General features: G+C 42.2%; 1 protein-coding gene across 15 annotated transcripts in view; it reads left to right on the forward strand.

The window, feature by feature from the left end:
* The window catches only part of PLCB4 (phospholipase C beta 4), a 486,557-nt gene that overhangs the window by 314,895 nt on the left and 149,706 nt on the right, over window positions 1–21,956 (forward strand). For all 15 annotated transcript variants that reach the window (XM_021077453.1, XM_021077463.1, XM_021077457.1 and 12 more), the window contains 3 exons: window positions 631–711; window positions 1,959–2,018; window positions 3,775–3,918. In XM_021077453.1, the coding sequence (XP_020933112.1) occupies window positions 631–711; window positions 1,959–2,018; window positions 3,775–3,918 (285 nt within the window). The remainder of the gene's footprint in view (window positions 1–630; window positions 712–1,958; window positions 2,019–3,774; window positions 3,919–21,956) is intronic.

A 21,956-nucleotide genomic window follows, 5' to 3' on the forward strand; every position in this document is an offset into this window, starting at 1 on the left:
CGCTTAATGGGTTAAGAATCTGGCATTGTCGTGAGCTGTGGTGTAGATCGTAGATGTGGCTCAGATCCTGTGTTGCTGTGGTGTAAGGCAGCAGCTATACCTCCAAGTCGACCCCTAATCTGGGAAGTTCCATATGCCAAAGGTGTAGCCCTAAAAAAGACAGACAGACAGACAGACAGGGAAGGAAGGAAGGAAGGAAGGAAGGAAGGAAGGAAGGAAGGAAGGAAGGAAGGAAGGAAGGAATTAACCCCTGATTTCTGACACTATGTTGGAGATGGGCAACAATTCCTCTTTCTTGAAGGGAGACCAGTTGGCCAGAACCTGGGAGTCCTTCTTCCTTCCAGGAGGTCTTCTTCCAAGATTTTAGAGAACATTCCTCCTCCGTCAAAATATTAGCATGTTTTGTTCTTAAAACTACTCTAAAGGAAGATGCTGTATAAAATTCATCAGTCTTTCAATGCAAAAAATGAATGCAAGAAATTTTCAAAATGAAAATGTTACATAATATAGTAAGAAATGTCATTAGCTTTAGGATACATTTTCCTTTGTTTAGAGGCTAAAAGATATTTGCATTTTTATTAGATTCAAAATGGTGTGAGTCATGCAGATCAACACATTTCTTTTGAACAGGAATCCTTTGTGTTTGAACCCAACTGCCTCTTCAAAGTGGACGAATTTGGCTTCTTTCTGACCTGGAGAAGTGAAGGCAAGGTATGGCAACAGAAAAAGCAAGTTGTTCCTCCCTGCTGTCAGGGTTAAGGCATTTTATTTCTCAGCAAGTGACAGAGTGCCTCTTGAGGGCACAGACCCTATGCTCTCTATTGATTCAAGATTTTTAGAAATGTACTTCCATGTGCCAAGCATTTGGGAGACTGTGGTGGTCAAGGACATGGTCCTCGCCCTCATAGCCTCCAGCCTGCAATCAAAGTGGGCATCCAAAAATAGACAAAACGTTACAAGCCATTGAGAGTTGTGAAGGAGAAAGTCAGGTTGTTACAAGAGCTTAAAACAGGCAAGTCTTGGAGTTCCCATCATGGCTCAATGGCTAACAAACCCAACCAGGATCGATCCCTGGGTTCAATCCCTGGCCTTGCTCAGTGGGTTAAGGATCCAGTGTTACTGGGAGCTGTGGTGTAGGTCGCAGACGCAGCTCCGATCTGGCGATACTGTGGCTGCGGCGAATGCTGGTAACTATAGCTCCAATTCAGCCCCTAGCCTGGGAACTTCCAGATGCTGCAGGTGTGGCCCTAAAAAGCAAAATAAAAACAAACAAACAAACAAAAATACAACAACAAAAATTAGGTAAGTCTGATTTAAATCTTGGGGGTTAAAAAAGTTTCCCAGAAGCTGAAATTTCAGAAGTGCATTTGCATTTAAAAAAAAAAAAAAAAAAAAAAGGCATTGCCTGGTGCCTCAGTGAGTGAAGGATACAGTGTTGTCACTGCTGTGGCAAGGGTCCCAATGTGGCAAGGATTTGATCCCTGGCATGGGAATTTCTGCGTGCATGCCTCAAGAGTGGCCAAAAAAAGAAGGGCATTTTCATGTGGTTATACACCAGGATGTAACACATTTAATCAACCTTTGAGCTGAATTTACAAAAAGTAGAATCAGAGTTATATAAAAGTTAGCATATCCCAACTTAATAGTTCATGTACACACATATATTTAATAGTATACATAAATTATATTAATAATATTACATGCATCAAGGAAACATTTTATAAACATTTTACAAATAATTATTCAGAGTTCCATTCATATATATATTTGAAACAGTCTTGACTTTTTCTGATTGTTGGAAATTATCATTATAATTATTATTTGTTTTTAATCCCTTTTCTGCCTGACCCTAATCAGCATTGACTTCATCATCCAAAGCATGTGCTAATCATCTTGTTTGTGCCATAAGTCTAGCAGAATTCAGGCTCACTGCTGTGTGCTATATTCTGTCTTTGCAGGAAGGACAAGTACTAGAATGTTCCCTCATCAACAGTGTGCGTCTGGGAGCCACACCAAAGGTACCAGTGATTGGTGTTCGTTGTTCTTCTAAACACAGGATGCTGTTTAACCTGTTACTGCCCCTTTATCATCAGCTGGGAATGAAGAATAGACACAGTTTAGAAATCTCATCTATAACGGTTGGGTGATTTGGATTACATTCTGTTCTGTTATATTAGACATCGTTATTAACCTTTAAAAATGACAATGCTTGTGTGATACCAGCATCGAAATCAACAGTTCCCTTAACTCAGAAATTAATTTGACAAGCAATCCCCGCCCAGCCTTCTTTTGTAGCAAATACGGAGTCATTTCTGGTCCGTGGTTGACGTGGAAGTTTAAATGGCTTGGGTAGCTCCATATTTGTGCACCTGCGCACGCACACATTGGCTCACCTTGAAGGCTGGTTTGCCTCGGAGAGAAAAAAAGAATGACAGACGCATAAATCAGCCTTCTTCACAGTGATTGATTTGTTTGAATAAGAAGCTGTTTGCATAGCGATGCTAGGAATTTGAAAGATGTTTTTTCCCAGAATATTCTAGCACAGCATTTATTCCCTTTTCCATAATAGCCCTGCACGTTTTAGGTGTTCAAAATGAAATTATGTTCCTTCTTTGTTTTTGTTTTTGCTCTTTATTGACCTTCTTTGATGTTAGTTAAAATCTCTGGGTGACTGTGTTGGCATTTTCCCCCTGAGTTCTTTTGGAGGACAAAGCCTCTATTTTATTTGCTAATTAGGGTAAACTTACACAGTTTTCATTCCAAACGAGGATGCCAACGCTCCTAGAGGCACACATACTCTTTGTATCCTGGCTATTTGAAACCTTGTGGTTTCAGGTCCTGGCAGTGCCCTGCATCTTCTGTGACTCCCCAGCAGCCGTCTTGAGAGACCTCTGACTCTGTAGACACAAGTAGGTCCCAGTCAGAGCCTTTCTGTTCTGTTGCCATAGTCGTCCGGTTCTCCAATAACTACATCTAGAAATGCAAAGACACTCCCTCCCAGTCTTCTAAATCAGTAATTTTATAATACCTGTCATGGTCTGTGCATGCGGGTCAGAAGAAGAATTTCCGGCATGGCGATGGCAATGTGAAGAGAAATTAGAATGTATTGAGATAAGAGATGCTGCAAATGCAACAGGATGACTTCCTGATAATCAGGGGGGCCAACCCCAAAGAGAAAGAAGAGTTTAAGATGATAGATGCTGCAAGCACAATGGGATGACTTCCTGATGATCCAGGGAGAGCAGACACTGAGCCCATGGACATGTCTGTTTTTATAGCCCAGGGAAAGGGGAGGTCTCTTGATACACCCTCATGACCTGCTCATTGGTTGGGGAAAGAGGGGTCTTGCTGTTTGGTTGGGGCCTTATAAGGCCCCTAGAGAGGTGGAATGAGAGTGGGCCACATACCTTTCCGAGTAGGGGGCAGGAGGTAGCGGACCAGGTTGCTCAAGGTCGGGGAGGGGCATTACAATGAGATGGGTGGGGCGATGATAAGGGTCTGGTAAGTCTTGTCTTGGCCAAAGGTTTTGAGTTCAATCTCCTTGAAGAGGCCTTGAAGCCCAATGATGCCTTTCTTCCCAAATTCCCAAATGTAAAATGTTATGGATTTTACCTCTGTAGGTTTTAGACTAGCACTCGATATCTGGGCATTTTTAGATAAAAAGAGAATGTTGGCCCGAATGTATATTTTTACATCAAGTGTAGTTTCTTTTTACCGCATTTCTGCCATGCTCTGTGATTTAATGTATTTTTTCCTGTTTGTATCCCTCTATAGGATCCCAAAATTTTGGCTGCTCTTGAAGCTGTTGGGAAATCAGAAAATGATCTGGAAGGGCGGATAGTTTGTGTCTGCAGTGGTACAGATCTGGTGAACATCAGTTTCACGTACATGGTGGCTGAAAACCCAGAAGTAACTAAGGTAGCCTCTATGAAACAGTATCCCTTCCTTCCCCCATACGTGCATGTGTACATAATTTTTATGTATAATATAATTTGAATGTATATATTTTCAGTTGTATAGTAATTTAAATTTTTTTAACTGTTTCCATTGCCTTGCTGGAATGTTGGTATAGAAAATACAGCAAGCACCAAACCTTTTTAGGATGTCACTTGCGTATGTCAGCAGCCCAAACACCTACTCCAGTTTGTTGTGGGAACCTCTTGAACTTGAATGTTCCCAGAAACCACCTGGGATTTTGTGAAAATGTAGACTCTGATTCAGTGGATCTGAGATGAGGCCAGATTCTCCCTTTGCAACAAGCTCCCATTTGATACTGATGCTACTGGTCCAAGAACCACACTTTGAGGAGCCAGGGGCTAGATCAGCCCTGCCAAGGAGAAACAGAATGCAAGACACAGATGTATTTTAAAATTTTCTATTAGCCACAGGTAAAATTAATTTAAATAAAATAATATTTTAACCCAATATATCACTTTTTAAAATTCAAGTGTAGTTGATTTACAATGTCATGTTATTTTTAGGTACATAGCTAGCACAGTGATTCAGCTATATCCATATATATATTCTTTTTCAGATTCTTTTCCATATAGGTTATTACAAGATAGCAAGTATAGTTCCCTGTGTTAGACAGTAGATTCTTATTGGTTATCTATTTTATGTACAGTAGTATGGATATATTAATCCCAGACTCCTAATTTATCCCTCCCCCTCAGCCCCTTTCCCTTTAGGTAACCGTAAATTTGTTTTCTATGCTTGCGAGTGTATTTCTGTTTTGTAGGTAAGTTTGTTTTTTTGGAGGGGTTTTGCAGTTTTTAGTTTCCACATATAAGCTATATCATATATTTATCTTTCTGTGTTTCACTTAGTGTGGTCTATCCATGTTGCTGCAGATGGTATTATTTCATTCTTTCTTATAGCTGAGTAATAATCCATTTTGTGTGTGTGTGTGTGTGTGTGTGTGTGTGTGTGTGTGTGTGTGTGTGTGTGTGTTTATCACATCTTCTTTATCCCATTCATCTGTCAGTGGACATTTAGGTTGCTTCCACGTCTTAAGTATTGTAAATAGTGCTGCAATGAACATCGGGGTACATGTAACTTTTCAAATTCCAAAATAACATTTTTTTACCCAAAATGTCATTTTAATATGAAATCAATATAAAATTAACATATTTTACATTCTCCTGTCCTTTCAAAGCCTTCAAAAGCCAATGTGTGTTTTCAGTTCACATGAGCTTCATGTAGCTATGGCCCTCCTGTTGGACAGTGCAGGCCTCGATGGTTAAGATAGCCAAGCCCACCTCAACCCCCACAGTAAGCTATTAAAATACTGTGTTATGATCCATCCTGATACCTTAGCCAGCATCCCATTGCCTTGGCAAGTGAGTCTTAAAGAGATTTTGGTCAAAATAGAAAGCCTTAAATTTAAATCACTTTCTTGCACATCATTTGTCTTCAGGGCAGTTTTACCTGTGGACAGAGAGCCCATTATCTTTGCATAATACCTGCAAAGAGGCCTGAGCCTTTGCTCTTCCATTGCAGAGACCTAGGGTGGGGGGAGGCAGGAGGGAGAGGCATTTTATTTTTCTTATTGATCCTGCAAGTAGGAACTCAGGGCAGGATTGAATGAGAAAGGTCATCATTAGAAATGCTGATTTTAGAGCCCAAAGGAAGTATTCAAGTAAGATGATTTGACACAACTGAGATGAGAAGATTTAACCCTGGCCCCAGAGCTGACAGTTGCAGAACTGAGTTCTACAGATTCTGAGACCATCTAGGCTCTTTCATCTTTACTCATAAAGCATGGTCCACGTTCCAGCTGCACAGGCCTCATCTGCAAGCCCCTTACACATTAGAGTCTCAGGCCCACACGTATCTACTGAATCTTCTTTTCTAATAAGGCCCCCAAGTGACTCATATGTGCAGTGAGGTTTGAGAAGCTCCCCAATGTGGCTTTGAAGCCAGGAATAGACTTTGCATGTTACACGAGAGCCTTTGCTTCTGTCCTTGCAGTGGCTTGGTTGGTTTCATGCCATCATTTCAGATCACTTTGCTTAGGAGAACAGATTTTTGCCTTCGAGTTCTTTCATAATTGTGCTCCTATCAACACCTAGTGTGACTGGTTTCTCGAATCCTGCTGATCTAAACTAGCCTTGTTTCTGCTCTTGAAGTTCAAGCTTATGTTATTTGCTGCAGAGGTCTTTCTGGTTTCTCTTTGCCATAGCAACATCCAATTCCAGGAGCCCATACTGACCACCCACAAAGAAAAAGACTTGTTAATCAGCTAGAGATATTTAGCTACCTGAAATTTTACAAAAAGACAGTTCTGGTGTGTCGTGGCTTTTGTCAATTCGTCATATAATAAGAAACTGTATGACTCATATGCGCTTAAGGCTCTAAGCTTGGGACCAGGGAGCCTGGGCTTCAACAAACTGTTCTTCCTCCTCCCAGCTATGTGACTGAGACACACAACTTGCCTCTCGGAGCCTCATCTTCATCTGTAAAATAAGAACAATACCAAAATATCTGCTCTTCGGATTGTTGTGCTGATTACAGCAGTGGTTACATGGAAAGGGCTTAGTACACAGCCATTCTCAGCAAAAGCCATAGATGTGTTTCTGCTATTGCAATAACAGGGTCCTAGAATTTTAGAGCTGGAGATAGATTTTAGGAAGAACTGCCCACCACCTCATTTTTCAGATTTAGTAAATGAAGCCAAGGAGTTAAAAGAACTCACTTAAGTCTACACAGCAGGGTAGGCCAGGGTCCAACCTAAACTCCAGGCCTCCTGACTTCCCATGTGATGCTAACCCACCCCATCCCCCAGCAAAGACGGTACTGGGAAGATAGCTCAGATCAGGATATCCATTATGATTTGGCTTTCCATGGTGTGATTGCTCATTTGTTTAAGCATGATGGTTTGGGAATTCCTGTTGTGACTCAGCAGGTTAAGAACCCAACATAGTATCCATGAGGATGTGTGTTCGATCCGGGGCCTCACTCAGTGAGTTAAGAATCTGGTGTTGCCGCAGGCTGTGGTATAGGTCACAAATGCAGCTTGGATCTGGGTTTCTGTGGCTGTGGCATGGGCCTGCAGCTGCAGCTCCAATTTGACCCCTAGCCTGGGAACTTCCATATGCCACACGTGTGGCCCTAAGAAGAAAAAAAAAGAATGGTGATCCGATACCTGTACTCGTAAGTACGAGGTTTATATATGTATGTTCTGGGCAGACATCTATAGTTAAACGTAAGTTTCAGGTTTTTGTTTTTGGCTTTTTTTTGTAGTAGCATCTTTGCTGAATTTAAGATTAACTAGCCAAACAAGGACTATAAAATCATTCTCTAGTAAATTTTCAATTCAAACTCAAGACTATTTAAGCCTGCTCTTATTGAGGAAATGGAACATTGTAGCTTCTAGAAACAACTAGTTAGAATTTTATATTTCATTAATAGTATAATATATAAATATTAATCTCACTGTTCAAACTAGAACTAGACGACCCATGATGAGTAGAACAAATCCCTTTTGGTTAATTGATACTCGGAGAAGAAGATATTGAACAAATGTTTCACTATGTATACATGTATGTGAATGATTTGCCCACTCCCCGATTTCCAAACTTAAAATTTAACTCTATTAATCAAGATCATAATACTTTCCACTTAGCATCCACCACGTGTTCCAAATCACCACTACGTTATTCCTCTGTCTCTATATGTGTTACTATCTCTAACAGAACACACAGGCCTTCAAAGTGAGAAGATTTATACAAAATACGCACAGATGTAGTTACTGCAGATCAAAACGATATCAGAATTCAAAAATTAAAGCAGGTCACGTGAGACGTGTAAAGATCTCCCGGTGTACCTGGAAAGGTGTTTGCGACTCCGTCTGTGGTCCCACTTCTACATGAGTACAGCTTAGGAAACTAGAATCACGGGACCCCAGCATATGCTCTCTACCCTTGTCACTAGCTCTGTTCTGGTCGGTTTATCACAAAAGTCAGTGAAAGCAAATCATCATTTTAAAAATTGACATTTACAGATCTTAAACCCTTGATTTTAACTTGAAGCACATAAATGTGGTTCAGTTGCTGGCCAAGCTTTTAATATTAGGGCCAAAGTCTTTGCATTAAGTGTGGGTCATTTGGTTGGTGTTGATATATTTTTTTGCCTATAATTCACCCCTAATGCAGTGTCTGAAATATCTTGTCCGATTTCTTCTTTTTTTATTTTTTTGGGGTTTTTTTTTTAAGTGCCACGCCCACAGCACATGGAGGTTCCCAGGTTAGGGATTGAATCAGAGCTGTAGCTGCACCACAGCAACACAGGATCCGAGCCGCATCTGCAACCTACACCACAGCTCATGGCAACGCCGGAGCCTTAACCCACTGAGCAAGGCCAGGGATCAAACCTGCATCCTCATGGATGCTAGTCAGATTCGTTAACCGCTGAACCACAACAGGAACTCCTTGTTTGGTTTCTTTAAAGACACTTGTGGAGCAATTGGAATACCGAATCCTACAACTGTATGACTTCTTTCCCTAATCCTTTAGCTGTCTCTTTCATAGATTTTGAGAAAAAATTTTTAACAACTTGCCTTTAAAGAAATATTTCCAAATATTCCCCTACAGAAACAACATTCTTTCTTTCCTTTCTCTTTTTTTTTCTTTGTTGGCCACCCCGTGGCATATAGAATTCCCAGGCCAGGGGTCATATCCAAGCTGTAGTTGTGACCTATACCACAGCTGTGGCAACACCAGACCCTTTAACCCACTGTACCAGGCTGGGGATCAAACCTGTGACCTGATGCTGCAGAGGTGTCGCCAATCCAGTGACACCACAGCAGGAACTCCAGCAACCCTCTTTCTTTCCACAAGCATATTTCATTGGTTCATGTAATTTTTCTTACAGACATAAACAGTTGTGGAAACAGATACGAGGAACTCATGGTAAACATGCAAGGCAAGAGCAGAAAGGTACAGCATGTTGGAAAATAGCCTGTGAGCTGTGAGAGTCTGACATTCCCTGGGTGGTTGGAGTGTTTTGTTTGTTTCATGCACGTGGGACAAGTCTTGGTCTGACCAGTAAAATAGACATTTTAAGAGGATTTCTAGTATAGAACTTGCCCAGGAGTATTTGAGATTCTTGAATCTGTTCTTAACTCCTGGGCTGTTATGATACAGTCTGAAGATTCTGAAAGAGTCACTTAACCAAACATTTAATCTAGATACATGGGCCAATCTTCAGTTCAGGTGTTCTCCATGGAGAATGGACTTTCACACATGGACCTTTTCTTGACTCTGAGAAAACCAACTTGCCTTCTTTGTTCGTCTACTTCCTAGAGTCCTCTGGGTTTTTTCTTCCTATTGCAAGTGGGTGTTTTAAGAGTCAGTAGAATTGAACAGGAAATCTGACTTTTGTGGAATTGAGCTTTCAAATAAGTATAAAATCTTTCACAGCAGTAAAAGATGACATCAGTCTAAAAGGCATCTTGGTAGCTCAGCTTGTCTTCAGCCACCCTCTCTGCTTAAAGAGTAGATAAGCTTGCCTTGCTCCTCTCCCTCTTTACAAGATTTAGTTCAATTCTATAGGCCTTTCTCCCCCATGAAATAAATGTCTAATGGTGTTGTAAACATAAGTCCACATCAAATTTTCCACCCACATCCTTTCAGTTGCAGAGACCATGAAAGCCCTTCTGGCATGTCCTGATCAATCCATTAACAAACACCCTTGGGAGTTTCCTTTGTGGCTCAGTGGTTAAAAAATCCGACTAGGAACCATGAGGTTGCAGGTTCAATCCCTGGCCTCACTCAATGGGTTAAGGATCCAGCATTGCCGTGAGCTGTGGTATAGGTTGCAGATGCAGCTCAGATCCTGTGTTGCTGGCAAAGGCCAGCAGCTACAGCTCCAATTAGACCCCTAGCCTGGGAACCTCCATATGCTGCGGGTGCAGCCCTAGAAAAGACAAAAAAAATTTTTTTAATTTTTAAAAAAAACCTCTTGGAATTCCCTAATGGCTCAAAAAGTTAAGAATCTGGTGTCACTGCTGTGGCTCAGGTTTGATCCCTGTCCCACATGCTTTGGGCATGGCCAAAAAAAAAAAGCAACACAGTTTTTTTATGTGTGTGTATTTTTTTAGGGCTGCATCCATGCATATGGAAGTTCCCAGACTAGGGGTCCAGTTGGAGCTGCAGCTGCCAGCCTATACCACAGCCACAGCAACTTGGGATCCAAGCCACATCCAAAACCTATGCTGCAGCTTGTGGCAGCACCTGATCCTTAACCCACTGAGTGAGGCCAGGGATTGAACCTGCATCCTCATGGAAACTAGTCAGATTCTTAACCTATTGAGCCACAATGGAAACTCCAAAAAAGACACTCTTACATCTAGAACCTAGCTGTTTCTACCACTACCATCATTTGCATCCTCCTCCTCCAGGCCTCCTCATTTCTCTGCTAATTGGCATCTCTGCCGTGGTCTTGGCCCTTGTAGTCTGTTTTCAAAATAGCAGCTGAAGGAATTCCCATCGAGGCTCAGTGGTTGGCAAATCCGACTGGAAACCATGAGGTTTCGGGGTTCGATCTCTGGCCTCGCTCAGTGGGTTGAGGATCCCGCGTTGCCGTGAGCTGTAGTGTAGGTCGCAGACACGGCTTGGATCCCTTGTTGCTGTGGTTCTGGCACAGGCCAGCGGCTACAGCTCCGATTCGTCCCCTAGCCTGGGAACCTCCATATGCCACAGGAGCAGCCCTAGGAAAGGCAAAAAGACAAAAAGACAAAAAAAAAAAAAAAAGCAGCTGAAGAGGTGTTTCTAAAATGTAATTCAGAGAGTTCCCTAGTGGCTTGTCTCCCTCTCTCCTCCTTTGTATTTCCTTCCAGCCTCTGGGACTTTGCATGCACTGTTCCTTTTGCCTGGAACATACTCTTTCCCCAGTTACATGCAGAGCTTTTCTCCGTCGTGTTTCTCAAGTCTCTGCTGGAATATCACCTCTGCTTCCTGTCTCACCTCCCTTCAGCACATCCTAACTACTTACCCTGCTTTATTTTTCTTCATAGCATTTATGGCTATTTATTTATTTATTTATTTTTATTTTTATTTTTTTTTGTCTTTTGTCTTTTTGTTGTTGTTGTTGTTGTTGTTGCTATTTCTGGGGCCGCTTCCGCGGCATATGGAGGTTCCCAGGCCAGGGGTTGAATCGGAGATGTAGCCACCGGCCTACGCCAGAGCCACAGCAACGCAGGATCCGAGCCGCGTCTGCGACCTACACCACAGCTCTCGGCAACGCCGGATCGTTAACCCACTGAGCAAGGACAGGGACCGAACCCGCAACCTCATGGTTCTTAGTCGGATTCGTTAACCACTGCGCCACAAGGGGAACTCCATTTATGGCTATTTAGATACCATGTTGCCATGTAGTGCCTTCCTCCATCCACATGAGGACAATGTCTGTCAGTGCTGCATCCCCAACATCTAGAACAGTCAGTGCCTGACGTTCAGTAAGTGCTTAATAAATACTCGTTTTATTGAGATCTTTAGGTTGACTGAATCTGTAAATTCTAACCCAGGTGATAAATAGGGATAACCCTTAATGCTCCACAACTCCAGTTTTTTACAGTTCAGCTCTAAGAAAAGCTTGGAGAATGATCTTTGGACAAGAAGATTAAGAAAATTTGATTCAGCGATAGTCCAAAAGGTCTGGGATTCCATAGTGTTATTTTTAGAGTCACTTTTCAGGATGTAACTCGACTGTTGCTAAGAATCTGTGACAAGCCTGGAGGTTTTAACCCTGGTGTCTTGGCTTCTTTCCAATTTAGATCATTATTTTCTGCTTCCCTAAATCCTTCCTGTCGTTCCAGTTAGAAAATTCAGCTTTCATTTCCTCTCCTTAAAAACCTTCTGTTAAAAGGAATTGCTTACAAATTGCTGGCACTTTTTTCTCAAACACAGTGTGCCTTTGGGTAATAGGTGAATCTGATATGATCAGCCATGTAGCTTAAAAACATCTATAGGAGTTCCCTTGTGGTACAGTGGGTAAAAGATCTGGTGTTGTCACTTCAGTGGCTTGGGTCACTGCTGTGGTGCAGGTTCAGTCCCTGACCCAGGAACTTCAATATGTCATAGGCATAGGCAAAAAAAAAAAAAAAAAAAAAAAAAAAAAAAATTCTATAAATTAAAGCAGCACATGAAGGAAATATTTTCCAATTTTTTTCTAAAACTATGTAATAAACGTTTTTTCTGAATCTTTCTCATCTTTGCCCTCTGTTTTACCATAAACTCTACGAATAATACTAAATAGTATAGCAGCAGCTAGAAAAGCAACTCAGTTTCTCTCGTGTATCTTTTCTCTCTTAGGATACAACTAGAGCAGAAGGATTTTGTCCCTCCTAAGTCAAGGGAGTTCTGGTGCCTTTCATTAAGTTACAGCTGGTGCTCCAGAACAGACTGAAAGCACAGTCACTGTACATAAGCTTGAAAGGCAGCCCTCATTTAAGATCTCCACAAATAAGTCTGTTATTTTATACCAAGTTGAATTTTAGTTTGATTACAAAAAATAAGCTGTTATTATGACATTCAAAATGCAAAGATTTGAATTTGAGTTCCAACATTTTCCAGGCTACTCATTATACATTATGCAGGTTGTAAATATTTGGCCAACTCCATAAATTATGCTTTGTAACCAAGTCATCGAATAAACACTTGAAGAAGAACTATAGAAGTTAAGTTACAGAAATGTTATGTGCTCTTCTTGTAGACCAAAAAAAAAAAAAAAAGAAAAGCATAAGGTCTGGTAGTTTTTACAGGTAATAAAATCTTATTTTGGTAAATTGGGTTGAATGTCAAAATCACTTCTCTGAACTTGAATTATGTTGAGTGGAAGGCTTATTGCAAAGATTCTTGGAGAAGGGATTTATTCTTTGTTTTGTTGGGAAGAGAACTCGAGTTCCTGTTTAGTCTGTCCCTCCTACTGGCTTTCCTCACACCCTGCAGAGCCTCTCTCCCCTCAGTTAGCTCCTCAGCTAGTTCCCTAGTCAAGCACAGACCAGAAGCCTCACCTGGGAGCTTCTTAAAAATGCAAATTCTTTTTTTGTTGTTGTATGATGATTTTTATTTTTTTCCATTATGGCTGGTTTACAGTGTTCTGTCAATTTTCTACTGTACAGCATAGTGACCCAGTTACACATACATGTATACATTCTTTTTTTCTCACATTATCATGCTCTATCATAAGCGAGTAGACATAGTTCCCAGTGCCACACAGCAGGATCTCATTGCTAATCCATTCCAAAGGCAATAGTCCGCATCTTTTAACCCCAAGCTCCCAATCCATCCCACTCCCTCCCCCTTCCCCTTGGAAATCACAAGTCTGTTCTCCAAGTCCATGATTTTCTTTTCTGTGGAAAGGTTCATTTGTGCCGTATATTAGATTCCAGATATAAGTGATATCATATCGTATTTTTCTTTCTCTTTGTGACTTACTTCACTCAGAATGAGAATCTCTAGTTCCATCCATGCTGCTGCAGTTGGCATTATTTTGTTCTTTTTATGGCTGAGTAGTATTCCATTGTGTACATAAACTACATCTTCCTAATCCAATCATCTTTGGATGGACATTTGGGTTGTTTCCATATCTTGGCTATTGTGAATAGTGCTGCAATGAGCATGCGGGTGCATGTGTCTTTTTTAAGGAAAGTTTTGTCTGGATATATGCCCAAGAGTTGGGCCCTGCCCCAGCCTAATGAATCTGAAATTCTTGAGATGGAGCCCAGTAATCTGTTTTTTGTTAATTGAAAGATCATTGATTTACAATGTCATATTCATTTCAGGAGCACAACATTGTGATTCAATATTTTTATAGTTGTATTATAACTAACCTCCCAGGTGATTCTGACAGAGTGAAGTTTAAGTCCTATTGGCTTAGCATACAAACAGACTTAGTCCAAAAATCCTAACAGCGTTGAACCCAAATAAATTTTTGTCAAATTGAATGACTACACCCTGCAGGTAAATCTTTAGACCTGTCAATTCCAGGGGCCCACCATTGGTTAGAATTCACTAAGAACGCAAAAAGCACAATTAAAATGTATTTGTTTATATGACCCTGGAAATAGGTTTGTTTCAAAGTTCGCCCATTAGATAGCTATTTCTTGAAATGCAGTTTTAAATGTATTATATACACCAGTGGTTCTCAAAGTGTGGTTCCCCAGACCAGCAACTCCAGCTGTACCTGGGAACTTAAATAGAGATGCAGGTTCTCAGGCCCTGCCCCAGGCTTACTGAACCAGTAACCCCTCGTTTTAAATAGCCCCCCAGGTAAGGGCTCAAGGTGGAAGTACTACCCTGTGGAAAAGCACCATAAGGAGAGATTATATTCTGTTCTTTGTGCAGAAGCTTTGAAGAATTTAGATTAACTGGTCTGCTGCCCAGGCTCAGGTGAGCTGATGCCTACTGAATGCTAAAGGAGCTAAGTCGTAAATCTGAACATCCTAGTCATCGTCGAATCCTCCAAATATTAATTGATTTAGGCTCTTCATTATATTGCCTCATGGTTTTTTGAAGCTCAAGTCTGGGGTGCTGTGTGCGTGAATATGTATGTGTGTATTAATTTTTGCATTGTTTTTGTATTTCCAAGACTGAAAGTTGGCATGTCCTTATTTTGTTTCTTCTTCAAATTGTCTTGAATTCAAGCGAAATGAGCCAGTGAGGGGCAGTAAAAAGGTTTTTCTTAAGGACAGAGCTGTGAATCCGAGCAAATGTGTGGGTGTGTATTTGTGAGCTTTAAATGCCCCATCCCACCTAGGTGTTTCCTTCTTGCCACATAAAGATAATGAGCTTCATTTGTTTAATTGCTGGGTTGAATGTGGAGACCATCGAATTCTCAGCCTTAGGAAGGATGTGTTCCTTAATGAACCTGTGGAGTAGGTGATGCTTGTCTCCCTGGGCCACCCACAGCCACCTTCATCGCTCTTCCTCCCTCCTTCAGTTCTTATCCTGCTCTTGCCAGACGATTTGTCCAGGATCCTATATTCCACTGTTTGACTCATGGCAGTGCTCTCTACACTCTGAAACTATTTCTTTATCTCTGTATTGCCCAAAGCTGTAGTTCCTTTAGACCAGAAGTTGTGGACCCAGATGCCTTCAAGAGCCAAGAGGATGATGTGAATAATGAAAAGATGCCAGAAGATAGATAGGGATGGTGAGCGAAGTGGAGGATACATACACCGTCTGTACTTACTTCCTGCCAGTTTTCCAACCATCCCAACATGGCCCTGAGGTTGCTAGCTTGTTGGTGGAAGTGGTATTTTTTCCATGAGATACTAGACATTGGGATTTTGTCATGAAATCTCCTGATGTTAAAATGTTGACCAATATATTCATTTTTGTACACACACTGTTTTACCAAAAGACAAACGTGTCTGTAGATCACTTAGAAGCTTTTACACATCAGCCAACATGCAGCATGAAAGTACTGACACTAAGGTGAATGCTAATATTTACTTAATGTGTTCACCTCATTGACATTTTTAAAAAGTAAAGATGCCTATTTTTGCCTTTTTTTTTTTCTTACTGCATTCTGCTATTCATCCAAGAATTTTTTTTTTTTTTGATGACTTATGAACTTGGACAAATCATTCTGTTCCCAGGAGGTTGTGGAGTCAGAATGCTGAACTCTAACCACTTGATGCTGGTCCTCAGAACTTGTCCCTTTGGAGAAGGAATTAGGCAAAGAGACTGAAAGTAGTGAGGCAAATAAAGTGTATATTAAGAGAGAAGAGAGAGAAGACAGGTGTGGAGGAAGCACAGGCTCCCTTGGGGGTGGAGGAGGGTGGGTGAGCGAGACAGAAAGAAAGAGCAAGAGAGGAGGAGAGCATCACGTGCTTGTGCTTTTGAGGTGGTTTAAATCACTTGTGGGGGGCAGTCCTTTCAGGCTTCTTTCGGCCAATCACCTTGTTTCATCTGACCTTGAGCCCATACCTGAGCTGACTCGGGGACCTCCCCTGCATGCACACACATCTTTTAGCCAAGATGGATTCTAAAGCAAGGACCTCTGGGAATTTGACAAGATGTACTATGGTCTGGTGCCCCTCCTTTCTCTGAGCCCTAAGGAACCTTTCTTCCAGTGTGTAGTTCCAAAGGTGCCCTCGACCTCAATAGTGAGAAATAGGTGGTCTCTGCCTTTTATCCCAGCAGAATGCAGCTCCTTCTTGGTCCTGGCAGAATCTTTATCTTGAAGTATCTGTCCACAGGGGACAGCTTCCAGTTGCTCAGCCTGAGATCCCTCTATCTCCTGCCTCAATTTCATCTACCTGGGCTTTCTTATCCTTGTAAAACAAGGGTGTTGTGTCAAATGACCCTTGAAGCTACATTCTCTTATAAAGACTTATGGACTCTCTTTGTCAAAAAAGTGTTCTAGATGCCAAGAAAGGTACGAGTTAGTTGCTTAGACAGGACACTTGAATACACAGACAATTCTAGATTAGCCTAACTTGGGCCACATTACCATCCTAAGGCCAGTGTCAAATTGATAGGCTGGGAGGTCCTGTGGTTGGAGAGAGAAATACTTCCTTAAAGAGGCAAGACATTGTATCCCTAAGAAGGAGGGCTAGCTGGTCATGTTATGGTGGTGTCCACAATACAGTTCACCAGAGAGGAGACTGTGCAGATGGGCGTTAGTGAGATTCAGAAGAAGAGAAATGTTGGGTTGGAAATGTTGGTCCAGCAAGAAGACTGGATTGAACTTGTTTTTGGCGGGGGGACGGGTGGAGGGAACTGGAAAACAAAGCTAATAAGTAAGACTGTGGTCTGCTTTGATTTCCATACTGAGATGCTATCCTAAAGATGCTGTGAAGGTCACAGAAGGCCATGACTCGAGTTGTAGGAGGGATGCAATGTAATTTTTTTGTTTGTTTTTTTTTTGTCTTTTGTCTATTTAGGGCCACACCCATGGCATATGGAGGTTCCCCAGGCTAGGGGTCGAGTCAGAGCTGTAGCCATTGGCCTACACCACAGCCATAGCAACTCGGGATCCAAGCCGCATCTGCAGCCTACATCACAGCTCACATCAATGCCGGATCCTTAACCCACTGAGCAAGGCCAGAGATCAAACCCACATCCTCATCGATACTAGTCGGGTTCGTTAACCACTGAGCCACGATGGGAACTCCCGAAGTAATCTTGACATTCTAAAAGATGGTAGTATGGTAATAACACGTGGCTCAGAGCACTGCTTCTCAAAGTATGGTCTGGACCAGGAGGGTCATCACTGCCTGGGAACTTCTTAGAAATTCAGGATCTCAGACCTATCCCCAGACCTGCTGAATCAGAATCTGCATTTGGGTAAGACCCCTCGTACTTCCTTTGCATGTTGAAGTTTGAGAAGTACAGTGTCCCTCCATATCCACAAGGGATTGGAGAAATCCCCACTCCCTGCAGATACCCAAATCCACGGATGCTCAAGACCCGTGTATGAAGTGGCATAGTACAGTCAGCCCTCAGATCTGTGGGTTGCACACCGGCAGACAGAGAGGGCCAGCCTTTCTGAAATAGAATACAAGGAAATCAGACATTCTGGGCTTCAACCAGTTATTCAAGGAGGAAAGCCTGAGAAATAGTTGAAATCAAGAGGCTTTGTTCCTGAGTGAAGTTAGAGGAGATTTTTTAAGTCTGATTAACGAAGAGAATGAAAATTGATGACCTGATTAATTTGGGTTGAGGGGGGAAGGGATAGTGAATTTGTTTAAAATATGGTCTTTGGGAGTTCCTGTCGTGGCTCTACAAAAATGAATCTGACTAATATCCATGAGGACGTAAGTTCTATCCCTAGCCTCGCTCAGTGGGTTAAGGATCCGGCATTGCCGTGCGCTATGGTGTAAGTCACAGACACGGCTAGGTTGTAGTGTTGCTGTGGCTGTGGTGTAGGCCAGAGGCTACAGCTCCGATTCTGCCCTTAGCCTGGCAACCTCCATGTGCCCTGGGTGCTGCCCTAAAAAGACAACAACAACAAAAAAAATGTTCTCTGAGGAACACAACTTCCTGTGGTCACACAGTGCAAAGACGACCATATGCTATAGGTTACCAAACCAAAATTGGGTCTGCTCACCCATGCAAAATAAAGCCAATCTACTGACACCAGGTTCTGGGGAAGGAAAGTGCAGAGTTTATTGCAGGACACGAGCATGGAGTCCATAGCAGCCAGTCTCAAAACACCTGAAGTTGAAGCCTTTCAAAGAAAAGTTTATAAAGACAGAGTGAGGAAGAGAGTTTGGGGGGTGCGTGATCAGCTCATGGACATTCTTCTGTTTGGTTGGTAATGAGGTAATTGGAATTCAGCATCATCAACCTTCTGGATCCAGCAGGTCTGGGGTCTGTATATGCTTGTGGGCACCATACAGTTAACTTCTTCCATCTGATGGGGATTTCAGTATCTGCAAAACAGCTCAAAGGACATGGCTCAGAATATTATCTATAGTCCTTGAGGAGAAACTAATGATCTTTGACTTTGTTTAATGGCTAAAGTATTATTATTTTGTCTTGCTTGACTTTCTGCATTTCTCAGTTTCTTTCTGCATTTTCTCACTTCTCTGATTAAATTTATTCTTTGAGAAAAGTTTTCCTAGAGGCAAAAGGCAGATGGAGGACATTGGTGGGGGTCTATTCTGGGAAGGCTTCATAGCCTCCCACCCAGTTACACTACTCAGAGCTCCTTGGGGGCTGTCTGTGACCTGGCCCTGACCTCCCTTCTCTGTGTCCCCCATCTCTAGCCCCTTGACATTCCCTAGACAACTAACTTTGTTTTCTTTTGAAGCTCTCTATTTCCTTAGGTAGTCAGATGTGGATTTATACTGTCATATTTCTCAGTAACGTTCCTTATCAAAATGTATGTGCAGGAAACCAGACACTGAAGTTAGAGGAGGTTTTGCTGGGGTTTGCAGGAACTCTGTCACTGCAGCATTGAGCTTCCCTTGGGGGAGTGGGAGGAGAAATTGAGAGAGAGGCCTGGAGTGAGGCGTGGCAACCTGGTCTGCAGCTGCCTTGAGCACAATGAAATGTATTTTTTTCGGCCACTCCCAGAGACATATTGAATTCCCAGGGCCAGGGATCAGACCCAAGCCAACATTGCACTGCTGCAGCAACGCCGGATCCCTTAACCCACTGTACTGGGCCAGAGATGCCGCCAATCCCATTTTGCCATAGCGGGAACTCCTTCAAAATAATTTTCAACATGTGCATGGCCCATGCATTTTTATACTGTTCACTGGTGTTTTCTAGATGCAAAAGGAGTGTTGCTCATGCTAGGGCTTGTTCTTCCACCACATTCTAGTAGAAAGTACAGAAGAGTGAAAAGAAGAAAATAAAATACCTCTACAATGTACTCCCTTCTTTTGTGTCCTTTTTTTTTTAAGTGCAAGTGAAATTCACATGAAATTAACCATTTTAAAGTGAGCGATTTTGTGCGATTTAGTACACAGCAATGTTTGCCATCACCAACCCCATCTCTTTCTAAAACATCTCCTCATCTCCTCCTCACCAGAGGAAACTCGGTACTCATTAAGCAGTTGCTTCCCCTTTTCCTGCCCTACAACCCAACTCTAATGTGTTTTTTAATGCAGCCACAATTTTCTTTTATACATCATTGGGCTCATGCTGTTTATAAAATTTAATACAATGTATTTTGTCATTAACAGTTTTTATCATGAGCATTTTCTTGGTATTTAAAACATTTTCTCAGGCTTCAATGTAATTACAGGTCTCTGTGATCTTTGAGGTGGATTTTCTTGGTTGTTACCAGCTCTTGCTTCTCTAGAAACCTTCCTTCTTGGGTCCTTCTGTTCAGAATGTTGTAGTCTACATGTGATATCACAAGTCCATGTCCCCTACACAAAGTGAGGCCAAACAAACCGAAACGTCCGAGTTTGGAGCAAAGGAAGGTTTCTTGCAGGACCATGCAAGGAGACCATTGTCTGGTGCCCCCAAAGTATCCTGAACTCCCTGAACCAAAATAGCAAAGCAGTTTTTGGGGGTTTGGTTTTTTTCGTTTGTTTGGGGTTTTTTTGGGGGTTTTTTTGTTTTTTTTTTTTTTTTGGTTTTTTTTTGCTTTTTAGATCTGCATTATTGTGTTATATGGAAGTTCCCAGGCGAGAGGTTGAATCAGAGCTGCAGCTGCCAGCCTACACCACAGCCACAGCAACTCAGGATCTGAGCCACGTCTGTGACCTACACCTCAGCTCATGGCAACACCAACCAGATCCTTAACCCACTGAGGATGCCTGGGATTGAATCCACATTCTTATGGATGCTACAAAATTGCAAAGCATTTTTATTTTTTTAAATTTTTAAATTTTTTTGTCTTTTGTCTTTTTAGGGCCGCACCTGTGGCATGTGGAGGTTCCCAGGCTAGGGGTCTAATTGGAGCTGTAGCTGCTGGCCTACACCACAGCCACAGAAATGCCAGATCTGAGCCGTGTCTGAGACCTATACCACAGCTTACGGCCACGCCAGATCCTTAACCCACTGAGCGAGGCCAGGAATCAAACCCACAACCGCATGGTTCCTAGTCAGATTCCTTTCCACTGCGCCACAATGGGAACTCCCCCAAGCATTTTTAAAGGCAAAGTGAGGGAGGGGCGTGGTTGGTTGTTGCAGAACAAATCCTTTGTTCTTGTAGCTGCCCACAGAGGTCAGATCATGATGTTCCTGTAAACCTCCAACAAGATACATGTTATACCTCAGAGAGGAGCTAAAGCAGAGGATAAGGGGGAAGGGCCTGGCCTGAGAAGACCCCAAAGGGCCCAGCTTGGTTACACATGGAAGACATGCTTTCATCACTGGGGTTTCATGAATTTGAAGGTTTCCTAGGAAAAGACTCTGTGCTCTAGGCCTGGCCCACAGCAGCTAGTTTTGCCCTAATTGCAAGTGTTACCAAATGCCTCCACCAAGGGAATGCAAAATGAATTACTCTAATTGCACCTGAAGCATAATATGAAGTGCGGAATTCACCCTTTGGCCCCTGGGACAGAAAAATGCCACTAGTTTTAAATTGCTTCTCCATTTACCACAGAGCTCCAGTTTTTACTGATAGCAAAAGAAAAAAAAAAATTCATTTTGAACATAATGTATGTATAACACAGGCTTACACGTGTTTGTATGTTTTCCCAGTTTTGGGGTATAATTAAAAGATGGGATTGTATGAGGAGGTGGGTCATCACCTTGCCTGAGATGAGACTCAGTTGCCTCTGAGCACAGTGATCTGGAGCAAATAATTAATAATCACAATCTTAAGCATACAGCCCATGGGCCAGATTGAGCCCTCGGCCTGATTTTGTATGATCAGTGAGCTAGAATGGCTTTTACAGTTTGAAAGGATTATTAAAACAAAACATAAAAATTGTGCAACAGAGAACTATATGTGGCCCCCAGCTCCCAAAGTGCTTATTGCCTGGCCCTTGAGAGAAAATTTGCTGGTCCCTAAAAATGAGAATAATAAGAACAGCATCGGTGATATTTTTATTTTATATTGAATGCCAGACCCTGTTCAGAGTGCTTGGCACCATAATCTCAAATTCTCACCACAATCCTGTGGGATGGATTGTTCTCATTTACAGAGGAAGAAATAGGCCCAGAGGAGTTGAGTAACTTGTCCAAAGTCACACAGCCAGTAACTGGTACCCTTGAACCCAGGCACTGGGTCCACTCCCCATTCCATCCTATCCCATCTTTTGCTATAGCTCACAAGTTGAGGAATAGCCACTTCCACTTGTAATGCTACATGATTTATTGTTTCATGTCACTGTTGGTGGAAGGTGTTGTCATATACCAGCACTTCCCAGACTGGTGGCCCTCAAAATGGATTTCTCAAAAAAGTCTACATATAAAGGGGTTTTCAGAGTTCCTGTCATGGCTCAGTGGAAACGAATCTGACTAGCATCCATGAGGATGCAGGTTCAATCCCTGGACTTGCTTAGTGGGTTAAGGATCCCATGTTGCTGTAAGCTGTGGTAT

Source organism: Sus scrofa, chromosome 17 (genome assembly GCF_000003025.6).
Source record: "Sus scrofa isolate TJ Tabasco breed Duroc chromosome 17, Sscrofa11.1, whole genome shotgun sequence".
Lineage (NCBI taxonomy): Eukaryota > Metazoa > Chordata > Mammalia > Artiodactyla > Suidae > Sus > Sus scrofa.